Below are 22,028 nucleotides of genomic sequence, written 5' to 3' on the forward strand. Positions count from 1 at the left end.
ACGCTGACACTCTTTCCCAACGAACCATCGTCCGAGTTTATTTGTTTCTTAAGACATCGCCCCACATATCAAGCATGCAAGATGATGGACGGCGACTCTGTGGACTTCTAAGCCCGTAGCGGTCGGATATGTTAGGCAAACCCTGTGGACGTCGCCTCTAAATTTATGCATCAATCCTTCTATATCCTCGATGTGTGTCTCTCTCATAACCGCGGTCGAGGAAGAAGGGTGGTCGTCTCTCTGACCGATACTCCTTGTTGCTCACCCGGGGCCGGACAAGACGAAGGTGGGCGTGCATGGTACTTTTGTACAGTACATGTCTGAGGCGATATACACTAGCACACCAGGTGACAAAAGTGGTTTCGCGCACCTATGTCTTATAGCTGTCAACATTGCTTGATACGCTGGACACAGCTCAGGCACGGACCTGAAATACGCATATTGACTCTGCCAAGCTTGACAAGTCTATCGCAGCGCTGGACAAGTTCTATACAGCAGCTCGCCCCTATGCCCCAACGATGGTCGTGAGGCAGATGCTGTTTAGAATGAGACAAACTAGACTGCTAGTCTTGCATCGCTTCGATTAGTACTCCGAGCCCAATAAAGAGCCCATCTTGTGATCTTTTTCGAGTGCGAGCAAGCGCAAGGTTGGATTGTCTATTGCAGTCCCCGTCTTCCTGGGTAGAGCCTATATCATGTCGCATCGCAAGGTGATCCCTCTGGCTTACGCGAGGTATCTGAGCACAGTAGGTTGACGAGTAGATGGCCAGCCCGTGGTGGCTCTCTAGATCGACAGCCGCACAAGAGCATTGGTAGAGTTTCCGGCTTGGAATGGAGACAAAGATCCACATATTTCGGCCCGGAACTGCGATTCCGCAGCTAAGAACTCAAAACCTCTGGGATCACAGTGCAAAAAATGCATAACTGCGCATGCCTCGCGTCCTGATCACGGTGGATTTTTTACTGTCTGCAACTTGCGAAAAGGGGAACTTCTGTTCACAACCTTGAGGCGTGTTAGCTGAAGTCTAAAGCCAACAGCACGATGAAACATACGTCCTCTCGGCCTACGCTTCTCAAAGATAGGTTGGTGCAGGGCTTTGTCGGCGTAGTTAAGTCCAGGCGTGACTAAGTTCGAATTAAAATGGATTAGCGGAGGCCTCCTTGTTGAAGAATCGCAAGCCCTGTTGGCGAACGAGCCCTCCCGAGTGGTCTCCTTGCGAGTGCGTAGTATTTTTAGTTCACAACGAGGCGATGGCTGCCCATTGGCGTCAGACTTTATCCCCTGCCATAGCCCCAAGTTGCTAATGTCACGACCCAATCATGTAGGAATGACACAGCCCTCAAAGCTGTAGGAAATATTTTTCGCCCGCCAGAAGCTCAACTTCCGCGCCAGAGATAGCTCGAGAGTCACAAGGAATTGCCTCCTTTGTATAGAACCACGGCCAAGCCTGCCGAAAGCGGCCATTTGACCAATGATCCGTGTGTCTTCGCCTGAACGCGTTGATTGGCCACGAAACCGAATCGAACCATGCAAACGCTGCAGGAGCCAAGTGTGTTCCTGTCGGTAGAGTTGGTACTGCACGAAGGTGGAGCATCCTTGGCTTTCAGAAAGCACTTGAACGAGGACGATAGCGACCAGGGCGTACCGAGTGTAGGGAACCATTCAAGTTTAGTCTGGCTTGCAGGCTACACAGCAGCCATTTGCGGACCGTTGCAGATGCAGGCTTCGGGGGTCCTCTAGCAGAACGTCTGCTGCAAGCCTGCGTCTTTTAGTCTCAAAGCCTCCCAGCACCACGCACGAGCCTCTAGTGTTGTGCCATGGGTCGAGGAAACACTTCTGTCCCCGTCTGCTCTATGTAGGGTCGCGTCACAAGCGAAGACGCAAGTTCGATGACTCTAGAACGCAGATGCGCCCATGATTTCGGTCAAACTACAATCTTTGGTCCTCCCCGCATGATTCTCACAACGACCAGCCGGCGGTTCTTTGTTTACCACGAGGTACCGTGATCACCAAGCCGCGAAGCAATCTGGTTGGCGAGAAGGAGGCAATGATGAACTGAGAGGGAGGGGACGCTTCCGCTTCCGTTCAAATGGCGGTCGTTACTTCCTCTTCTCTTTGTCATCTTGGCCACCTGCTCATGGCCTCGAAGGTCCAGCCATAGGTTGTGAAGCCGATGGTAAAATGGTTGGATGTCTGGGCTTTTGTCTCCACTCATATTCAGTAGAGCTATGGTTCATTGCAAAATGCCCTGTCTCGCATGGCCATGGACCGGATGAGATCCATACTGCTTCGCTTCACCACTCGTTGAGGGTTTCCTTGTCAAACTAGGTCGTGTCCTCTCTAATGATCTGATCTACCTCGCGATTCAAACTCGAGATTACTGATATGGATAAAGGATTTGCGACTATTGAGTTTGATTCCTAAGAGTATGGCAGTCTGGTAAAACAAAAACGAGAGATGACAACTTGGTAGATCAAAAAAGGTAATCTGAAAAGTCCTCCATCATCGCACCGACCCACTCCGTTTGACCCCTCAAATTGTTTCAACATTTCTTCGACGCAATGAAATGCGGCAGAGTCTTGGTCCGTCGGACTTTTCCATGTATCTTAGGAAAAACAAAAACAAATTGCTCATGCAGTGTGTACAGGGAAAATGATTGCAGGAAATCCATCAATTGAAAACATTCGCCATCAATGCATCGTCTTCAAAGTTGCAGTTGAAATGACAATGAGCCCCCAAAATCTTTGATGCCACTCTTGCTTTTCTGCGCACAAAATTCCTCGTACTGTCTCCATGCATGGTGGATGTAGAGTGTCGTACATCAAAGCATGATGAAACGATCGAAGTCGAATGTATCATAGGCTTCGTTGTAGATGAGTGGATCGAAGTTAGGAATCGATGGAGGGAATGCGGCGCCATACTGATGCATCGGTCCATCCTCGTTCCAGAGTGAAAGCAATGTCTCATCAGGCTGGAAGTCGTTGCACTGAGGTACCTGCATGAAATCGAAGACAGGAAGTGCTTCCGCATGCTCATTGTGGTTGTCTTCGATAGTGGCGGGTATGTCGTTCGACTCAGGGGATGAGCTTTCGGTGGCATTGTCTGGAGAAGCAGCCTTCGTGGGAATGCTTCCATCACGATTCCCAGTAGTGATGGTGTGGCTGTCATTGATCTGGATGCTGTTGCGATCATGGACAACAAGAGTTGGCTGGGCAGCGAAAGCCATAACAGCAGGGTTACGACTGCGACCGGGTCCATTGTTGCGATTTCCGCCAGAGACATAGCCAGTGTCGTAGCAATTTTTGATGATATCATCGACGGAATAGTTGGTAGAAAGTTGACCTTCGGTGGTGGTAGGGAGCTTGACCTTGGTCATGGTGTACTGCTGGTATTTGTCGACAGCAAGCTGCCAACCCATCACATCGAGATAGCGATCAGGCTGGATGATACCAATCATACCCGAGTTGAGGTTCAAGAAGGTTTCGAGAGAGACACTATGTTCGTCTTCATGAGTGTCACGGATGATGGAATAGGCTTTGGCGATGATGGTCCATTTCGCTTTGAAGGGATCGTTCTGCCACAGGAAACGAAGGATGCCCGACTTGGCCTTCTGGGTGATTTCGGGAAATATGACCGAGTAGAAACTTCTGAATGCAATGAAGCTGTTCAGTGGTCTGCGTTTTCCCTCCTGAGGAGCCTTCTTCACGCGCGAAGCCGGTGTCGGAGTACCAGGATCTCCATGATCGACGGTTGCATTGGCATTGTCGTGGATCGCCTGCGAACTTTCTGCAATAGTCTCACTCTCATGGGAGGGGCGGATGTCTTTGTTGGTGACCTGCGGCATGTTGTCCTGAAGGTGCTGAAGCAACTCTGAGAGCTGCTGGGGAGGCATGGTTGTCAAGAATGCGTTGAAAGCGCGCTGAAGGGGAGTATTCGGGTTCTCCATCCTTCTTCGAATGTGAAAACTCGGATTTGAGGTTGGCTTGTAACACAATATCTTCTCAGCGAAAGAGGATGATGCTCGTAAGGACGGAAGATGGTTGAGGAAGGATGAGGGGAGAAGAAAGGGGATGGTTGAGGGACGAAGAAGAGAAGGTCAAGGTGAGAGAGGATGTGGAGGTGGATATATAGACAAAAGGAGGACAATAGGAACAGTGTTAAGATTGTTCATGATGCCACTCGGTTGTGAGTCGTGGAGGCGGGTTCAGACAAAGGATTTCTCCCATCATTCACTGAGACACAGAGCGGATGCTCTACTGATAGGCTGAGCTTAGCGGAGTTATTAACTAGAAGATGATAACGTTCACTCGACACCAGTCAGCCCTTTGTCTTTGGATCTCTCCCTTTCTGTGGGATTTGTCACAATATCAAGAAATCATATTGTAGAGTTCATTTTAGGTGACCCGCAAGGAAAGGCTTACAAGAACACCATGAGCTACATACCGATGGGGCTGCCACATTTCAGCAGCTCCAAATGATACCCCAGCTGGATATGGTATGAAGGACATTAATCGGCCCAATCCAAGCATCTCAAGCTTTAGTACAAGAAAGTGGCAGGAGAGATCAAACGCAAGCACGCCGAAGACCGTCCGGATTACCATCATACTCCACGCAAGCCGTCCAAGAAGAAACGACGTGGCTCATCGCGCCCCGACCCCAAGCTTATTAAACGGTCTCGCACTCTTACTGCGACATGCACTGCTCTCGACGTCGCTCCTCCTACACCTGAAGATTCCAACATCTCGGCGCCTGGTACCAATGTCCAAACTCCCAACAGCATTCGCTCTGATTCCAACGTCGTCATTGGTACCGATAAGACCGCTATGTCCGAGGGCCCTTGGCACTTCAGTGCTACGGAGCTCGACAATCTCATCGCGGAGTTCGAGAGCGAGAACCAGCGCGCGATGATCTTTGCTTCTGCGAACTACGGCATGAACGAGAGACTTGCTGGCGAGCGCTTCGAGCTGTCGGATTTCCTGGCGGACATCTACTACATCAAGTCAATTGAGTGATGATTCGAGCAACGTCGGAGGAGAGAGTGGCTCCGATTGGTCGGGAGCTTGGCCTTTCTGGCTGATCCAGGCTGCTCATACTTCTGATATCGCTTGATGTTCGCTACGTTTTGATTTGCCCACAATACATTCGGAGTAGGGGAGAGAGAGAGAGGGGGGGGGGAGAGGAGGACCGAGGATTCGTCTTCAGACTGAGGCACCCTTTTGTGATCTCTTCAATATCATTTGCTATTTTATTTCTTTCCTGTATTTTCATTCTTCTCAAATGGAACAGATTGTACCTTCCCGCATCACGATCTTTGGACAGACTATTATGACATGGCTGATGCTAGCTAGGATATTTCTAAGAATGTGTCTCATGTTTTCTCTGTTAACCATGCATCCAGTGGGGTCAGATTGCATAAATTGCATCCAAGTTCGTGGAGACTACAAACAATGTGCATAGGATCATCTTTAGAAATCTAACATATGGTGGTTTGGAATGACTACAGCTTTTCTGGGCAAGTCTATGGTTCACATAGGTTTGCCTGCTTCCTTTTTTTATTATGGCCGCTGATATTCCAATTCAGATTAGTCTTTATCGAAGTCCGCCTCCACCACCTATGAACTTCACAGTAACACGACCTCGAGAAGCCTCAGATTGTTGAGAGTCAACTTTAACCCCGAATGCCACCGATGTCAATAGCCCCACGCGGTTGGGAAAGCGCAGAAGCAGTTTGTTCAGACAATAACACAGGTCTCCGCTTTGGATGCGCAAGTGGATATTCCAAGCGGGTCTGGGAGCGTAATATCAGGTATGATCACCTGCCAAAACTTCTCCGCTGTGGATAGAACCGCTAACTGTGAGTCGCCGGTTCACAAACAAAGGGTGGTGGCTGGCGGCGGAGCCAGTGTGTTTGCTATTATTGTGAAGCTGAAAGGCCGGTCCGTTATGCGTGGTGATGGCAGTCAATATCAACAAACTATGTTGGCTGCACAGTCATGGATATTGCATTGCATCCGCGCAATACCAGCTTGTTTGGTCAATAAATACACACAGAGAACGAGAGGTTGCTATTTCAACTATCAACCTTCGACTCACACAGGAGCTCTAGAGTCGCAGGTGGGGGTATCATTTTCTTCAACTCTGCCAAACAAAAACCATTATCGGGCTTCGCTAATATAAGCTCTCCTTTACAGTTACAATGACTGCGAATTCCAATCGCTTGCCCAAATGAACGTCGGACATCGCCATTGCGTTCCCATCTCCTTGTTGCCGCTCGGTCCCAGAGGCCTCGAACATATCCAAAAGGCCCGTCCACAGTTCGGTCCAGGCTTTTTCGTCGTCAAGCTGATGCATGGTTCTTCATGACCTCTGCAAGGAGGAACTCGTCGCTTTGTGAACAGCTTGGACCAATCTTCTTTGGTGGCGATCGGATCAATAACAATGTCGTCTACTTTGTGGTTGGGTACACTGGAATAGATATAGGCGCTGGCTTCTTCATCAGCAGACATTCTGGTCACAGTGTTAACGGATCCTTGCTCCTTAAACTGCGAGGACTCTGCCGAACAAATCGCGTTGGAGACGGTAGTCGACGGTTGAGCGGTATCAGGTTTAACATCTTGGATGGAACACTCGTCGTTAGGATTCGCGGGGGCGCTTTTCGGTTTGAAGAACCCTTTCAGAGTTTTCTGCCCAGCGCTAGTAGGCGCGGGTGCTGGAACATTCGTGCTTTTCGATCGTTTGATGGGAGACTCAGGCTTGTCTGATCGCTTGCGTACGATGCCTCTGCTTTCGCCATTGGCATTGCCGACCGGTTCGTTAATAGTCTTCTGGGAAGCGGAGGCCGCGGTTGCTCCTGGCGTTTGAATTGACGGAGAGTTTGTCGTAGCTCTAGTGGGTGAGTTCTGGGAAGACTTGGAGGGTTTGCGCATGAACATGTCCTTGATGCTCCTGCGCTTGTCAAATTCTGGGATTAGACGGCCTGAGGTAGGCAACAACAGCTTCGTCGTGTACTCTTGCTGACGCCTGCCCTTTTCGTAGACACCAATAGGATTCATGATGTCAAGAATATTCGTCTCTTTTCCTCCCACAAGTACGCTATCTTTGATAACGGCATAGACAGGGCAGTGGTCCGAGCCCTGTGTCATCTGTGGTCAGCAAAGGATCTGGTCGACACCATGGCCTTCGAAGCATACCATAAGCCCTTCCTGTATATTGGAATCGCAGAACCAATCTTGCATATCCAAGCTGCATAGGACATAATCAATTCGTGCGCCATAGTTGCCGGGGCGGGCATTGATTCTCTGCTCCCAACATGTATACATTCCTTTACGATCGGGATAGAACGATCGACAGATATCATGAAGAACGGGTTCATCTCTCCCTTCGTCACGCTCCCCGATTACTCTACCATCCGGAAACCACTGGTTAAAAACACGTCGAGCATGGGTCGAGATCCATTCGTCCTCGGTCAAAGTTCCTTTTCGAATCGACTCTCCCACATGGGCTGCATCGATTTCCCTTCTGGAGATGTTCAAGTCACCTGTGACGAACACCCTCTTTCCCATAGCGACGAGATTGCGAACGCGAGCGTCCATCAGATCAATGAAGTCGTGCCGGAAGGAGTCACGGGTCTCGTCTCGGTTCGCAGGCGAATAGATACCAAGCAGTACGAAAGCAGGAAACTCGAGAATGACACAACGCCCTTCCGAGTCCAGCGTAGCGGGATCGACTTCGAGCTTACTGAGCTGCTCTAGCGTTGGATATCCGCCAATCTGCTGGTCTTCGGGAAGATCGCGAAAGGGGACCGACGAGTTAGGTGGACACAGCGTACCGGTAAGCCCTTCCTCTGCGCGGATGGGGGCACAGGTTGCATTACGGGTGTATATGACCACCCCGGAATAACCTGGGTGGGGTCAGCCAGGTCAGATAGCCTGCTCCGTGCACCAGGCCTACCTTTCTTCATCTTGGGCAAACTGAAATAGCAATCCCATCCGGGTACTAGGACCATATCATCGCGGAGGTCCTTCTGCTGGATTTTCGTTTCTTGAAACACAACAATGTCGGCCTCGAGGATGTCAAACATCGCCTAAGCACGTCAGTCTAGATCACAACGCGCACGGGAGCCGAGAGCGTGATATACATCGAAGGTGCGCCTCCCCCTCCATGGCTCGTAGGCGAATGGATTTCTGCGTCGAGTCAGCGCCAGATAGTTCGAAGCCACGACACAGTCTGACCCACCGAATCCCGTTGACTGCAAACTACGAGTAAGTATGAATTCCAGCCAGGCTTCATGCTATCAACAAAGCCACTATGTTGTTCCGCACTCACCGTTCCATGTTGTGATACGAAGCCCCATTCCGTCTCTACTAGTCTGGTCAACACATATCCACTCGGAAGGGACGAAGCTTGGTGGGATAGTATATCTGGATTATGTCGCCGCCACACGACGACTCGGATGTATGGGTCCAGCAGCAACGAGTTAACTCCGGTCGTCGAGTGACAGCAACGGACATGCATCGGGACAGGCACGTGACTGTGACATCACGCGGCGGTCAGCTCTTTGCTGACATAAGGACACTCTGGCTGTGGCCGCAGGCAGCGAATCACGGGGACGCTAAACGGGATTTGGTTCGTTAAGCCGGCAGGGCCGACATCCGCCGATAATCCCACCGTCAAACAGACGTCGTACGTTGTTCCACCACCACCAACACTGACACTTCGATTGTCACCCACGCCGCCGTCCCCTCAAACCACCACCCACCATGTCCGCTCAGCGCAGCCTTCTTCGCCTGACCCAGCAGCTGCGTGCTGCTCCGGTCCGCGCCAACGTTCAGCGCCGCCTTGCCCACACCGAGTCCAAGCTCCCCTCGTGGGCCGCCGACAACGCGTTCAACCGTGAGAGAGAGGCCGTCAAGCACCACGCTGCTGCCACCAGTGGTGCGTAGTAACCTTCCAGCCCAATTGGAACGAATGCAATTGGAGTTGTTGTTCTGCGGTCTATCAATTGGGTCTGGATCTGGTATCATGCTAACGCAATGGGTTGCTATGTCCAACAGACCTCTGGCGCAAGCTCTCCATCTAGTACGTTCCGTCCGCTCCTAGCCACTACAACTCTCTCCACAGCACCAGCAATTGCACCCATTCCCGACCCATCACTCAACCTCACAACCTTCCAAACCAACACCCATACTAACAAACGACCTCCCCGCAGCGCCGTCGTCCCCGTCGTGATCCTCGGCGGCATCAACGCCTACAACCTCTGGGAGGAGCACTGGGAGCACTGGGAGCACATGCCCCCTCTCGAGGAGCGCACCGAGTACCCCTACCAGAACGTCCGTGTCAAGAACTTCCCCTGGGGAGACGGTGACAAGGTGAGATTTCCTCCTTTTAACCCAATCGCAATTGTAAACCCAGCAAGACGGTAGCTAATTCCGATTTTCTCTCCATAACAGACCATCTTGTAAGTTATCAGAACCTTTTCTAGCTGCTCCCCCAAACCACTGTTGCGCTTCCCGCTGTCGACACCGCGAAACAAGCAGCTGGGAACGGATCGAGTCGACTCGCTTTTTCTGTTGCTTCAGATGCTAACTTAGCTTTTTTTTCTTCCTTCAGCTGGAACTCCAGCGTCAACTACCACAACAAGGACAAGGCCACCTAAATGGCTAGTCGTCGGATGACGGGCTTGTAGCTCCTCGGGGAGCTTCTCGGTCGTAGACCGGATGCCGGAGGACCAAATGTACATTTATTGCGGAATCTGCAGAATGTAGAGGAATCCCAGGGGGAAGGACGGAGAGGACGGAGAGAGAGAGAGCGAGTCACACAATGCTGCTTCAATTTTATTTTCTTTTTGTGTATTGCGCTCTTTTGTACTGCTGCACGTAAATCCCAACGCGGTTTGGTTGTGCCTGGTGCAATTGCCTGGTGCAAGTGCCTGTCCAACTCTATGGTAGACTTGTAGACGGCGTGATTGAAAATGTAGTGTACATTCATTGCTATGTAAACATGGATCTAGCATCGAATTCATTAGGAGGGAGGATCGATCCCATACAATTGACCCGTCAAGCATCATCACGGCTTAAACCTCCGCAGTCTCAAGACGCTGCTGCTTCTTGAGATCGAGGTATTTCGCGGCGTAATCATTGGCGAGCACAGGATCCCCCGTCAGATGCATGAGCGTCGCCTTCTTAGCCATCATCTCGCACTGGCCCTTGATATCCTCGAGCTCCTCGTACTGCTCGTAGGCGCAATCCAAATATCCCAGGGCGCGGTTCATGTACTCCTTCTTGAGCGGCGAGTGAGCCGCCTGGCCCTGGCTCCAGAGAGAGCCCGCGACGCCCATGTGGGCGTCGACGAGGAGCGAGTACGCGCGGGCGGCGAGGTCGCAATCGTCGGACTCCAGGATCTGCGGCATGATGCTTTCCAGCAGGGCGGCGACGGCCTCGAACTCGCGCAGGCTGAGCAGCACGCCCGCTAACACGCAGATGGACTCCCACAGGCTGGGGAGGAGGCGGGCGCGGTGGGCGATGCTGGCGGCGCGCATGGCGAGCGAGAAGCCACGCTGCGGGTGGCCTGTCTTCTCGAGGATGCGCGCCTTCAGGCAGAGGAGTTTGACTTGGCTGTAGATGTCGAAGTTGTCCTGGTGGACGGACTGGGCGGTCTTCTCGACGAGCTCGAGTGCGCGTGTGTAGTTGCCCTGGCGGATGTGGAGGTCGATCGTCAGGAAGGAGAGAAGGATGGAGATGTCGGTGTCTGGCAGTTGGATCGCTTGCAGTTGGGAGAGGAGATGCTCGGTGGCCACTTGGTTGTCGCTGGATGGATGTTAGGTCCGGTTGTGATTAGAGGTTTGTGGAGATGTCATACCGGTAGATCTGGCGTTTAAGTTGAAGTACACCGGTAAAGAAGGTCCAGTATTGGTTGGCTTTCAAGGATCGAAGCTTCTCGGGCGTGACTTGATCCATGCGGATCGAGATCTCTTTGTAGCGACCCTGCTGAGCGAGCTTTACGGTTGTCAGCAAAATGGTCGCTGGGACGAGGGTGAACTTGAACATACAAGCAGGCAGCTGCGGAATGTGCTCTTGAGATAGTCCTCGAATGGCGCCCTGCTGGCGTAACATTGGCGGAAAATCTCACTGCTCAACCAAGTCAAGTGGGTGACCCCTGCTGAATGGTTAGCCCTGACCCGACATTGTTTGCGTAGGGACAGAACCTATTCTCGTAAATAGCGATGCCTGAAGTAGAAGCTGCGGTCCTACTGAGTTCGTCAAATTCTTCGTGACATTCAGATGCGAGGCACGGATGATGTTCTCCATGGACGAAGCCAGACTTTCTCCCTGGGCAATATTAGTCGAACGTCAGGACGGTAAAAATGGGCACGCCATACATTTTGCAGTTCAAGCTTGGCTTCACTCAACAAAGTTGTGCTCAGAAGACTCCACATCTCCGCCTCCTTGGCCTTCGCCTTTAAAAATGAGAGACCCTCCTTCTCGTTGCCCAGCATGCCTGTGTTCTGTATATCCTTCATTTGCTCTGGGAATGCCTTACCAAAGTGATAGAGCCAGCTCATGCAGAAGTTGAGACAATTCATATCATGCGATTCACGGGCAATGGAGACAGCCTCCTGCATGGCCGAGACAGCTTCTCCATGACAGCCATAGTCAGCCTGCAGGATCGCCAGGTTCAACAACGCGTACTGATAAGAGCTTCGATCCCGACTGTGCATAGTGTAGTCGAAGTAGCGATGGAGGTTGTCAAAGGATGACGGATAATCGCCCGCTCTCCAGGCATCGAGAAACCTGCCAACCCGTCAGTCCCAGTTCTCGTTTCAACCGAAGGGAAACAGCAAGCTTGCCTGAGATAGTGTACCAAGTTAGGCATCGTCACGCCGGATGCGATGATACGTTCTAGCTGTGCTTTCATTCCATCCGGAACCCTCCCACCCAAGCCTAGAGCCCATTAGCCAACTCTTCTCCTCCAAGCACAGGGAACGGGCTTTATACTCTGTAGCTCATTGATCTGGAATTCCAAGAGCCGCTCGACATCCTTCGTGCTGACGTACTTATCGTCATCCGAATCATCATCAATCTGGCCGTAAGCCACCTGCGAGAGATGGCTAGTGGTATCGAGACCCAACTCCAGCAGATTGATATCCACGGGGGCCTGCATCCCGGCGGGGTTCTTGCGAGCCCATACCCGGTACGTCGGCAACCGGTACCTCACGAACCCCTTCCAAAGCTTGACCGAGTCATGGAACTGCAGTCGCGTGAATTCCAACTGCGATCTCCGGACAAACATGCCCAGAGGCGAGCATCGCGACAGTCTGGTCGAGCCCGTCTCGGGAGCCAGGCCCGCGTCTCGTTCCCGAATCTGCTCATCGCGGGTCTTGGCCAGCAGGTGCGAGATGTCGCCGAAGAAGACCTCGAGCGCATCGCAGGAGTCGATCGACCAGATCTTTTTCAGGAATAGATCCCAGATCGAGCGCCCCGGAACGGAAGACGCGTGGCCGAGAAGGGCTTCTTCAAGGTCGCTGATGGACACCGAGCTTCGAGTGTCTTTCCTCGACGTGGAAGGGGAGGCAGCCGCCTCCCGGCCCAAGGGACTCAAGCATGAGACTAGAAATGAGAGGACATGAATCGCGGAGGAGTTGGGGACGACGCCGTCCACATAGACGGAGATTAAGCACAGAAGCGCGATTTTGGAGGGGGTGAGATATCGACTCATGGTGATTCCCTATCTGGACATTGTATACGGTGGAGCTGCAGATTTCCGTCGGCACAAACCCCCAGCTGGATGAAGAAGCTCTGCAGCCGTTTGTGGGTTACAGCCAGCACGGAAAAAAAGGGGCCTTCTGGCGCAATGGAAAGAAATTGATAACAAAACTAAATGGCAAACCGACTTCCCCGCAGAGTGGCTTGGTATTCAGATCGGTAGCCGAAACATGCAGGTGGTGAAGGGTCGATGTTGCGAGGTAAACAAGCAAAAGGAAGAGAAGTGGGCGGAGGAGCAAACAGCGCATATTATACAGGCAATGCACCACACAAGCACATACGACCACAGGGTGTGGAAAACAGGGCTTCCCGTCCGCTCAGCCGTACTTAAGCCACACGCCGGGAGGTTAGTAGTTGGGTGGGTGACCACCAGCGAATCCCTTCTGTTGTATGTTTTTGTTTTTTTGTGTCATCTTTGTTGCTATTCATATTTTACTATTGCCAGATAGATATCTATCTGATTGAGGAAGTAATGGTTGGTAGGTTATGTGGAGTAAATCTCTCGTGGTATATATACTACATCGAGGGATATCTCACAGTTGATCAGCAACACCAGCAGTTTCTCGTACCAGATGGTTCCTCCATCACCCATCAAGCCAGCCCCAGGAAGTTTTCGAAAAACAATGTGGAGAAAACATTGCGGATATTGATCGATGATTGTTGCTTAGACATGAACACTATGCGCACCAAGTTAGTCCGATAGAGGAACAGGGCAGCAAGAGCCGGCGATTTGCTGCCAGAACGATCATTGCCATGCTGCTGCAGTCGTACATCTCCTATCATGTTTTGCCTGGTGAATACCTTGCAGGAACGTTCCAAAACTGACATACCCCGAAGACAGTCCATCGTGATCAAAGACAAAGAGCGTTGGATACTCCCGGCTATCAAGATGGAATCTTCCTCCAAGCTTTCCCTTGTCTATCTCTATAAGTATGTACCAGGCCACCAAAAGCGCAATGAACCAGTCTGGAACAGACCCCAAGTCAATACAACCCGGACACTTACTGCAACCATGTCATCCGCCGAAGACGGAGCATCTCGCCAACCGGCGCAAGAAACGGAGTCTACCGCGCCAGCTTCTGCCAGCCAGGCACCTACCAACCAGACTCCTACCGGACCATGGCGCATCGTCAAAATCAGACGGAGACATTACATAATGCCGCACACCATACTCTCCCACGTGCAATGGCTGAAGCCCTGGGAGCCGAGCGAGAAGGAGTACAAGGAAGAGTGCGAGGCCGCGCTGCGGGACTCGTGGAGGGTGCTGCGGCGCAACAGCCCCAGCGCGGCGCCGTTCATAGGCTTCGTGCAGTGCCGCAACCACGTCTGGCTTCATTCGGAGGCCGCGGCACCAGGACAAGGCGCCATCAACCGAGTCCTTCTGACGCCGCCCAAGGAATATTACCATATCGCCGAGGATAGAGCGACCCTGTGGAGCTGGGTCATGGAGGAGCTGGTCCCGGGCAGTCCGCCGACGCGTGAGCAGCGTGCTCGCTGGGAGCCATTGCGTTACGAGGATATCTTCGGGGCTGTCTATCCGGAATTTGGGAACGTGGGGCAAATGTTTGGCTGACTGTCTGATTTTTAGGGAGCATGAAACCGTTGCGTTAAGCCCTGGCATGAATCATAGATGGTAAGTTTCTTTTCGCCCTGTGGGAAAAGAGAGAGAGATTGGTCTTTGGAGGTTGTAAGCTGAGGGAAGTTCCATGTAAAACAACAATTGAATTGTCATTCACTTTGATTCAATCACAGTCTTTGTTCGTAGGAGCTGCTAACCGCAGCAGTGTGTATGCATTGTAGAAAACATATTACCATTACTTCCGCGCTGTAGTTGACTTGAACACATTTGACCTGCCGTATCGACAATCGCCTGCCGATGTGTATTAGTGGCAGCAGTATCAACAGCAGCAACACGAGAATGCTCTATCACCCTCCTAAGGACACTGCACCACCGTTATCCTCGGGAGCTCGCCACGTCACCATTAAGGCACAACAGTCTAGGCCACGCCTCATGAGAAGAATCTCATGCCCCTTAGCCAACACGAACTCGCGTCTCGGGGTCACAAAATGGATGAGGAAGTACGGATCAGACCCTTTCCACTCACCAGGGAGGACGAAATGCCTCCACGCAAGGGTTCGTTTCTGATTCCATCGCTTGATATCAAGTGTGCACACCCAGAAGTCCATGTCGACGAAGACAAGAAGATTCCCAAAGACACTGATCACCTGTAAGACATTGCTGAGGACCGTCTCGAGGCCATGCAGCTGGACCGCTTCGTGACTGTCTCGGTGAGGGGGCGCAAGGTGGTCAATTTCCCACGCCAGAAACGTGGAAACCTGTCTGTTCTCGGATTCATCATAGCGTTTCCCCACAGAAGTGAAATAATTGGGCGGCGGCTTCTTTAAGCTTCCTTTCTTTTTGTGATTAGTCTTCGCTAATATGGCTTCGGCTATCAGATCTGGTCTGTCATCCCAAGCGACGACGTGGCAGCGTCGAGGGTTAGCAGCCAGGAAGTAGTGCGGATTCGTATGAGTGCCGAGAACAAGACCCTCGCTCTCAGTGGGATCAAGCTCCAATCGCACATATGTGTCGGCTCCCTGCATCCTCCAGACTCGAACCGATCGGCTCCCTTGCAATGCCAGTCGCGTTCCTGGTGTGTTGAAAACCATAGACCGCACGGTTTCCTTGTGGATGAGGCCATGCAGAAATACGCCCGGAGAGCATTTAGTGGCAGTGGCCTTGCACACGTAGGAATGGATCATGATTTGGCCAGATTCGTCAGCGCTTGCGAGTGCTGATGCCTGTTCGCACAAAGCAATGCACGTGATCTTGCTGTTCGTCGGATGGCTAAAGAGGACTTCCCTCTGGATAGCCTTCTCGATATCATAGTACCATATGCTGCCGTCTGCCGTTCCGTAGAATGCGTACCGTCCATTGGAATGGAGGCACATGGCTGTTATCTTCGACCCTTGGACACCTTCGAGCCACTCTGCATTGTCATCGAAAAGTTTCACCGCTTTGCTGGGCACACTTCCACTAACAGCTTCAAGCTGACGACTGATGAACACTTCCGGTTCCCAAATGCGACATTGAGAGGTTCGAATATCTGCGAACCGTAAATTGTCACGGCTGATCGCGATCCCCATCATTGTATCCACAAGGGATTCGACCTCATAGATCAATGTCAGTCCCGTCTCCTGCGTACCTGTGAACCGGAAAATTTTGATAAAGCCCTGTGGGTCGCCAGTGACTAGGAATCGACCATCTGGGGAACATGCGAGGTGCTGAGCGAATACCACAGCAGCACGGTAAGTGGGCTCTGTGGTCCACCTGTCGTAGATTACCAGCTCCCCGTCTGTGTAAGATGCGATCAGAAGCTCGTAACCGGGACCAGATCGAAATGCTAGAGCTGCCACAGCATGTTGTCCGCCGGCAAAGGTGTCCCTGCAAAAGCATGCTACCAAACGGTCTGAATTTACCTGCAGAAGGTATATGGGCCCCGGTCCGTATGTGACTGCCAGAAATGTACCGTCATCGGAGAGAAGAGCTCTGTCTGGAGGCTCGGCCAAATCGTGATTAAAAACGTCAGTCCACGACCAAATCGATGGTTCCTGTGGGTGCTCTTGTATGTGCCAGGTAATAGCATCGTTGCCCTCCGTTGCGGCGACCAGGGAGGTGTTGTCCGGGCTGAACACCAGGGACAGTGGTGGATCTTGAACATCTATAGCCCGCACTTCGCGTAAATTCCGAAGTTCCCAGATCCTCACCTTCTGCGAACCGCTGGCGACCAGATATATGTTGTCGCTACTGATCCGCAGCAGGTTGACTCGCTCTCCATGATTAAATTTCGCTTTGGGCTCAGGTGAGTTGCGGGGATAGAGGAAAACCGTGCCGTCCGATAGAGCGACGCTCGTATGAAGATCTCCAAGAGCGACAGCACTGGTCTCGGCTGCTTCATAGTTCATTCTCGCGACAATCTCACTCCACGCCTTGTGGTCCAGGCCTTTGATAATCAGACCCGTATCGGGGGAGCCGTGGAACTTAGCCATCTTTGACGTTGAAGGGCAGAGCGAAGGGATCAAGGTCCGCATCGCCGAAGGGCAAGTGTGGATGAAAGTCCAGAACCGGGCACATATTTTCCTCAGGTCGTGAACCCACGACCTTAAAGCCTCGTAGTCAACGAATACGAGACGAGACTGATGGTTACCGGTTTTCATGTACAGCTCCAAACTGCTGGCTATACGAGCCACGTGCTTCAACTTCCCTAATCGTGCGAGAAATTCCCCCCATATCAATACATGATTTTCTAAAAACTCGGATAGCGCCATCCATGCTTTTCGATCTTCCGGGGCACAGTGTAGCAGATGATCCAAGAAGTGTACGGCGGCATATTGTGTAATGTCCACGGGGCTTGTTGCTGGGTCCAAGCTTTGGCGAAATTTACGATCCATGAACTTGACACCAAATTCTGCGATCATGGACTGTAGGCATAGGGTTGCAATCCTTGAGTGGCTCGCGAATGGGTTGATGGCCAGTTCTTTAACGTGTTTCTGCTGAAGTAGGAATGTCTTTGCTGTGTGATGAATGAACTCGACCTGTCCGTCTTGTCCCACTGTCAAGAGCCGCCCCGAGATCATCGAAATGGAACTGGCTTGACCATAGATAGTCTCACCCGTGTCTGCTTTTAGTGCTCGCCTGAGTTCGTCCACCGACAAAGGTCGCATTGCAAGTACTGTCCACTTGAAGGCGGCTTGCGCCAAAGTGTGATGTTCCTCGGGGATGCTTTGCAGCATTGCAAGATAAAATCCCTCCGTACTGGCGGGGACCCCCTTCGAAACAGCCTCCGCTGCTTCTGCGGAACGTGCAGTCTCGAGTTTCTGGATCATAAGGGACGTTCTGAGGAAAGAGCCCCTGGACTCCTCTAGGATTCTGGTGCGAATGGTCGGAGGAATTCCGTCCTTGGAAGCTGGAAGGCGATTTGCCCACCTATCGACCAAAATTCCCAAGTCGTCCATTATGTCTTCCTCCTCGATGTGATAATGCTCGACGGCTGTATCGTGAGCAGCTACACATTGGATCGCTGAGGGAATGTCACGGCTCGTGAAGAAGACGCGCAACTCAGGTGGCGCTCTGACCAACAGCGAGACCAGAAGGGGGAAGTTGCGGCATTCGTCAAGCGCGTCGATAACCCAGTAGTGGCGCTGCGGAAGTCGGTCCTTGAAGATGCAGCCCAGAAAGACCTTGCGCCATATGGTAACCACGTCCAACAGCTCCCAAGTCTCAGCACCTAGTGGCAGCGAAGTCAAGCGTTCGCGGAGAGTCTCGTCAATCTGGCTCATCTGAAAAGCAAGCGACAGTAGACACCCGACCGCTGACGATCTGTCCATGTTCCCGTGGTTGAAGTAGAAATAACTGCATCGAACAGTGTCCCCTGTCAAGTCATCGATGACGGAACTTGACAAGACTGATTTCCCTGCGCCCACGCTGCCCGTGAGCCAGAAGATTGGTTTGCTAGGCCGCTCCGACTTCCATGTCGCATATTCGTCCTTCGCTTCCAGCCATCTACATGATCCAGGGGCCCTCATATGTCGTAAAGAAATATGGTCGTCCATCGGGGGCTCGGCGATACCGGTGAGGTCCATCATTCTCACGCATTGCTTCTTGGCTGCCTCGGATAGTGGTTCTGGGACTGAAGTACAGATTAGACACCAGAGTATAGCCCCGGATGATACGTGACGGAGCTTACTTTCAGCCAGAATCGAATCAATGGTGTCGGCTAACGCATTCCGCAGCGCCCGGTAATCCAGATCACTTGAGTGGTCAAAGTGGCATAGCTCCTTATGGCCTCGATTCAGAAGCAAACACCTTTCCTGGCGAGATCCCAGAGTAGCGGAAGCTTGGTTGACGACAGGAACATTGTAAATGGCGATTTCGGAAGTTTGCCTCTCATAGAAAGACCATATTTGGAAATCATCCGCAAATTGTCGAAACGCATTGTTGATCAGCTGAGCCGCTTCAGCCTCGCGCTCAAGGTCTTCCATAAAGTCTTGGGTGCTAAAGTAGGCATTCAGGACCCTACTGAGTGGTCTTGCAAAGTCCGAGCCATTATGAGGGGTTGCCAGAAAGTGAAATGAATGAAATCTGCTGACTACCTCTCGCAACTGAGGGTCATCCCGGGCGAGGAGATATGCCTGAAGTGCGGCGGGCGGAGCAGTCAGTGAAGAGGCAGCAGCAGGGAAGAAGAGGTTGGGAAGACTAAACAATTAACCTTTTTGGTCACAAGACCACCCATACTATGCGAAATTATAACAATCTTCGACTGTCGATGATAATGACATTGGTTGGTAAGAATCAAACAAACTCATTCGGGCCAATTCATGAGTGGGACTCACGTTGCTCCGACATATGTCTAAGTTGGACTTGATTGACTTGAGAAGAAATTGAGCAAAGCTGTCGATTCTCCCCGGACTGGTCTTCCAGGCCAGCCAGTCAGCCTGATAGCCAAAACTATGCACTCGAGCTCGGCTGAAATCGGGATCTCGCGACAGCCAGTCTTGAGGCCAGTGATGATAGGGCTCAGAGGTCTTCGACCATGTCTGCCGCGAACCTCCCCCCAGGCCATGCACAAAAATCAAATCCACTGCGGGATTCGGCACGGTATGCAAGAGACTGAGGCCGAAAGAGCCTTTGTAGTCATAATACGGACTGCATACGATGTCTGTACTTTTGCGCAAGGTAGTTAGGCCAGATGATGGTCGCGTAATTTTGCGCCTTTTTGGATTCTAAGGCCATGTCTTTAGTTCTAACAGGTTTAAAGGATAAGAGAGAGGAAGAGAGGAGGGGGGGGGGAAGGCTCCACAGTCTGGTGGCGTGCATAGTCATACATTTTCCATTGGTGAGAGAGCTGTAAAGATATGTGGGTGGTTTGAGAGGGAGAAGGAAGAAAGAAATTGGCAATAAGTGAAAAGGTAGGTAGACAAAGAGGTAAGTGATAGTAAAATGGAGGCGTTGGCTGGATTCGCACGAATTGATATATCAGACAGCCACGGTTGGCGTGCATATGCAATGGGCCAACCCGCCGCCCGAGGAGGTGATATGATTGGTGGTTCGCTGCAAGGCTAACTCGACTACGAATCCACTTCGTCCCTCCTGAAAATAACCAGTCATTTCTGCCGGCTATGCGCCGATAAGTACGGAGTATGCGAGTAAGCAAGTCAGAGCCCTTGTTCATCATGCGCGTTCCGAGTCAAGAATCAGCCGCTGCCAATTTATTGATTGAATGTGACAAAAGTACTGAATCACTAACTCGACGCATCCATGCATTTGCAGGTAGGCATCATGCCTGTTGGCCTGGTCACTAGCCTGGATCGGTCGACATGGCCGGGGTGTTTATTCCCAACCCTCCACCACAAAGAGCGGGGACACAGCGAGTGAGAGGAAGAGAGAAGAAGGGAGAGGGAGAGGGAGAGGGAGAGAAGCAAGTGAGGGAATAAGCTGTTGCATGCCGTAGGATTTATATAATACCCAGAAGAATCCCTCTATACCCCAGCTTTCATCACCTTGGACTTTCCTGCTCTCTTCCATCAGCCTCCTTCGATTAGCTTCCTGTCAAAATGAGACCTCCTGGTGAAACTCCTCTGCCTGAGTCATTCAATGTCAAAGGGTATACTCTTCCAGCGGTTGGGCTAGGTACATTCCAAGCTGAGGCAGGCAACTATAAGGTCAAAGACGCCGTGATCAAGGCTCTGATCAGCGGTTACCGGCACATCGACACCGCCACTGCCTATGGAAACGAGCAGCAAGTGGGAGAAGCCATCAGGGAGTGTGGCGTACCTCGTGATCAGCTCTTCATCACCACCAAGCTGTCAGTCTGCTCTGCCTGGGTGGTCTATCATTCACGTCCGATCACTGACGCATCGTGATGAACTAGGCCACAAACGTGCCATGCTCCGGCGGACGTTGAGAAAGCCCTGGACCGCAGCTTGAGGTTGCTGCAAATGGACTACGGTGAGTATATCACTCACTGGTATTGGCAGCCATTCAATCACTGACCATTGCTGCTGCGACATCCAGTGGACCTGTATCTCATGCACTGTACGAGCAACCTCCCATCCGAACCTGCTAGACCAATTGTTGATTGGCGGCTACAGTTCCATATGCCTACCGTGCGGGTCCTGAAAATACTATCATGCGATATTCCGATGGAAAGGTACATGCTGAACCTCTATATCAGTCAAGCTCATACTTACACAAGCTATATCTCACAGCCGGTCATTGACCACGAACTATCGAGGCAGTACCCTGCAACGTGGGCTGCCATGGAACGGCTCGTCGACAAGGGCAAAGTGAGACTCATAGGTATGCATCTCGTAGTTCTACTTGTTTAACTCACTACTCACATCACAAGGGGTGTCCAACTTCAATACTCTCAAGATCAACCGATTGCTCCAGACGGCTCGAATCCCGCCGGCCGTCAACCAGATCGAGATACATCCGTAAGGACTCCATTGGCCTTGAGGGAGAGATCATGGCTCCTAATAGATACTAAATTGATGCATTGATAGGTATTTACAACAAACCGAGCTTGTAGCCTTTTGCAAAGAGCGAGGGATCCATGTCATGGCTCACCAGCCACTTGGAGGCAAGCCCGACGACGACGACGATGACGAGGCTCGTCGTCCGCGGCCACTGTATGAACCAGTGGTAAGTCGCCGGCTCCCCGAACGGTCATTAGAAGTTCGAATGGCACCTAATTCGACAGATTGCATTACTATCCATCAAAAACTATCGATCGCCAGCCCAGATCATGCTTGCCTGGCACTTGCAGCGGGGTATATCCGTGATCCCCAGGACCGTCCGGATGACACACATCATGGATAACATCAACTTGAAGAGTTTGACCAGCGAAGGTATGGAATCTATCGCTGAGATCGAGACTCAACGGGCCCCGATTCGCTACTTGAACCCTCAAGACCAGGTCGGATTCGACATCTTCGATGAGACCTGGGACGAGCCGGTGGAGAGACCGGGTCGCCGCCGATGGCTCGAATGAGGAGTGACTGGGGATGCTGCTCGGTTGTTCCTGCTTGTAATTAGACATAGTCTATTACAGCAATTTGATTCGTACTGCCTACATAATCCGTCCAGATTGTAATAGTATACGAGTAATCAGTAAGAGGGATCAGACACTAAGCCTCAGGCACTCCACCACCCCGCCCGCCAACGGGAAAAAAGCTTATCGATTATCGTGCACTCCCGCAATTTG

The 22,028-nt window shown here is 51.7% G+C and overlaps 8 protein-coding genes across 8 annotated transcripts; 4 read left to right on the forward strand and 4 right to left on the reverse strand.

Moving 5' to 3' along the window:
- Positions 1-2,822: 2,822 nt before the first annotated feature.
- BO97DRAFT_349077 (uncharacterized protein) lies at positions 2,823-3,947 on the reverse strand (the record flags this gene model as incomplete). The annotated part of the gene is made up of 1 exon (XM_025691909.1): positions 2,823-3,947. The coding sequence occupies one exon, from the start codon at positions 3,945-3,947 to the stop codon at positions 2,823-2,825; it is 1,125 nt and encodes a 374-aa protein (XP_025549691.1).
- A 528-nt stretch (positions 3,948-4,475) lies between these two features.
- BO97DRAFT_455286 (uncharacterized protein) lies at positions 4,476-5,042 on the forward strand (the record flags this gene model as incomplete). Its single annotated transcript, XM_025699138.1, has 2 exons — positions 4,476-4,496; positions 4,543-5,042. The coding sequence occupies 2 exons, from the start codon at positions 4,476-4,478 to the stop codon at positions 5,011-5,013; spliced, it is 492 nt and encodes a 163-aa protein (XP_025549692.1). The 3' UTR covers positions 5,014-5,042.
- Positions 5,043-5,979: 937 nt separating this feature from the next.
- Positions 5,980-8,462, reverse strand: BO97DRAFT_393839 (DNA-(apurinic or apyrimidinic site) lyase APN2). Its single transcript, XM_025693948.1, has 6 exons — positions 8,327-8,462; positions 8,237-8,249; positions 8,139-8,184; positions 7,952-8,084; positions 7,192-7,901; positions 5,980-7,134 (listed from the first exon to the last, which is right to left on the reverse strand). The coding sequence occupies exons 1-6, from the start codon at positions 8,352-8,354 to the stop codon at positions 6,193-6,195; spliced, it is 1,872 nt and encodes a 623-aa protein (XP_025549693.1). The 5' UTR covers positions 8,355-8,462; the 3' UTR covers positions 5,980-6,192.
- Positions 8,463-8,728: 266 nt separating this feature from the next.
- Positions 8,729-9,770, forward strand: BO97DRAFT_406796 (cytochrome c oxidase subunit VIa). The gene is made up of 5 exons (XM_025695494.1): positions 8,729-8,935; positions 9,055-9,079; positions 9,210-9,369; positions 9,451-9,458; positions 9,611-9,770. The coding sequence occupies exons 1-5, from the start codon at positions 8,761-8,763 to the stop codon at positions 9,654-9,656; spliced, it is 414 nt and encodes a 137-aa protein (XP_025549694.1). The 5' UTR covers positions 8,729-8,760; the 3' UTR covers positions 9,657-9,770.
- A 253-nt stretch (positions 9,771-10,023) lies between these two features.
- On the reverse strand, positions 10,024-12,952 carry BO97DRAFT_471595 (putative anaphase-promoting complex subunit Apc5). Its single transcript, XM_025700051.1, has 7 exons — positions 11,995-12,952; positions 11,847-11,940; positions 11,379-11,790; positions 11,205-11,328; positions 11,049-11,155; positions 10,859-10,995; positions 10,024-10,806 (listed from the first exon to the last, which is right to left on the reverse strand). The coding sequence occupies exons 1-7, from the start codon at positions 12,713-12,715 to the stop codon at positions 10,074-10,076; spliced, it is 2,328 nt and encodes a 775-aa protein (XP_025549695.1). The 5' UTR covers positions 12,716-12,952; the 3' UTR covers positions 10,024-10,073.
- A 354-nt stretch (positions 12,953-13,306) lies between these two features.
- Positions 13,307-14,335, forward strand: BO97DRAFT_444518 (uncharacterized protein; the record flags this gene model as incomplete). The annotated part of the gene is made up of 1 exon (XM_025698464.1): positions 13,307-14,335. Exon 1 carries the CDS (start codon positions 13,544-13,546, stop codon positions 14,333-14,335), a length of 792 nt encoding a protein of 263 aa, XP_025549696.1. The 5' UTR covers positions 13,307-13,543.
- Positions 14,336-14,518: 183 nt separating this feature from the next.
- Positions 14,519-19,724, reverse strand: BO97DRAFT_372252 (NACHT and WD domain protein). The gene is made up of 5 exons (XM_025692857.1): positions 19,648-19,724; positions 19,156-19,545; positions 19,032-19,082; positions 18,510-18,954; positions 14,519-18,452 (listed from the first exon to the last, which is right to left on the reverse strand). Exons 1-5 carry the CDS (start codon positions 19,654-19,656, stop codon positions 14,689-14,691), a joined length of 4,659 nt encoding a protein of 1,552 aa, XP_025549697.1. The 5' UTR covers positions 19,657-19,724; the 3' UTR covers positions 14,519-14,688.
- A 652-nt stretch (positions 19,725-20,376) lies between these two features.
- Positions 20,377-21,840, forward strand: BO97DRAFT_393848 (aldo/keto reductase family protein; the record flags this gene model as incomplete). The annotated part of the gene is made up of 8 exons (XM_025693949.1): positions 20,377-20,627; positions 20,694-20,774; positions 20,800-20,843; positions 20,914-20,972; positions 21,031-21,121; positions 21,171-21,258; positions 21,328-21,466; positions 21,525-21,840. 8 exons carry the CDS (start codon positions 20,377-20,379, stop codon positions 21,813-21,815), a joined length of 1,044 nt encoding a protein of 347 aa, XP_025549698.1. The 3' UTR covers positions 21,816-21,840.
- Positions 21,841-22,028: the final 188 nt, after the last annotated feature.

This window comes from Aspergillus homomorphus (assembly GCF_003184865.1).
Source record: "Aspergillus homomorphus CBS 101889 unplaced genomic scaffold BO97scaffold_28, whole genome shotgun sequence".
In the NCBI taxonomy this organism is placed as follows: Eukaryota; Fungi; Ascomycota; class Eurotiomycetes; order Eurotiales; family Aspergillaceae; genus Aspergillus; species Aspergillus homomorphus.

Excerpts from the sequence above, each read along its gene's own strand:
- BO97DRAFT_393839 (XM_025693948.1), bottom strand. The coding sequence starts at position 8,354 with ATGGGGCTTCGTATCACAACATGGAACG. Across the intron at positions 8,085-8,138 it reads GGGGGAGGCGCACCTTCGAT|GCGATGTTTGACATCCTCGA; the intron begins GTATATCACGCT and ends TGACGTGCTTAG. Across the intron at positions 7,135-7,191 it reads ATATACAGGAAGGGCTTATG|GGCTCGGACCACTGCCCTGT; the intron begins GTATGCTTCGAA and ends CAGATGACACAG.
- BO97DRAFT_372252 (XM_025692857.1), bottom strand. Across the intron at positions 18,955-19,031 it reads GTGGTCTTGTGACCAAAAAG|GCATATCTCCTCGCCCGGGA; the intron begins GTTAATTGTTTA and ends GCCGCACTTCAG. Across the intron at positions 18,453-18,509 it reads TGATTCGATTCTGGCTGAAA|TCCCAGAACCACTATCCGAG; the intron begins GTAAGCTCCGTC and ends TCTGTACTTCAG.
- BO97DRAFT_471595 (XM_025700051.1), bottom strand. The coding sequence starts at position 12,715 with ATGAGTCGATATCTCACCCCCTCCAAAATCGCGCTTCTGTGCTTAATC. Across the intron at positions 11,156-11,204 it reads ATCGCTATTTACGAGAATAG|GGGTCACCCACTTGACTTGG; the intron begins GTTCTGTCCCTA and ends ACCATTCAGCAG. Across the intron at positions 10,807-10,858 it reads CTTAAACGCCAGATCTACCG|CGACAACCAAGTGGCCACCG; the intron begins GTATGACATCTC and ends ACATCCATCCAG.
- BO97DRAFT_406796 (XM_025695494.1), top strand. The coding sequence starts at position 8,761 with ATGTCCGCTCAGCGCAGCCTTCTTCGCCTGACCCAGCAGCTGCGTGCT. Across the intron at positions 8,936-9,054 it reads CCACGCTGCTGCCACCAGTG|ACCTCTGGCGCAAGCTCTCC; the intron begins GTGCGTAGTAAC and ends TATGTCCAACAG. Across the intron at positions 9,080-9,209 it reads TGGCGCAAGCTCTCCATCTA|CGCCGTCGTCCCCGTCGTGA; the intron begins GTACGTTCCGTC and ends ACCTCCCCGCAG.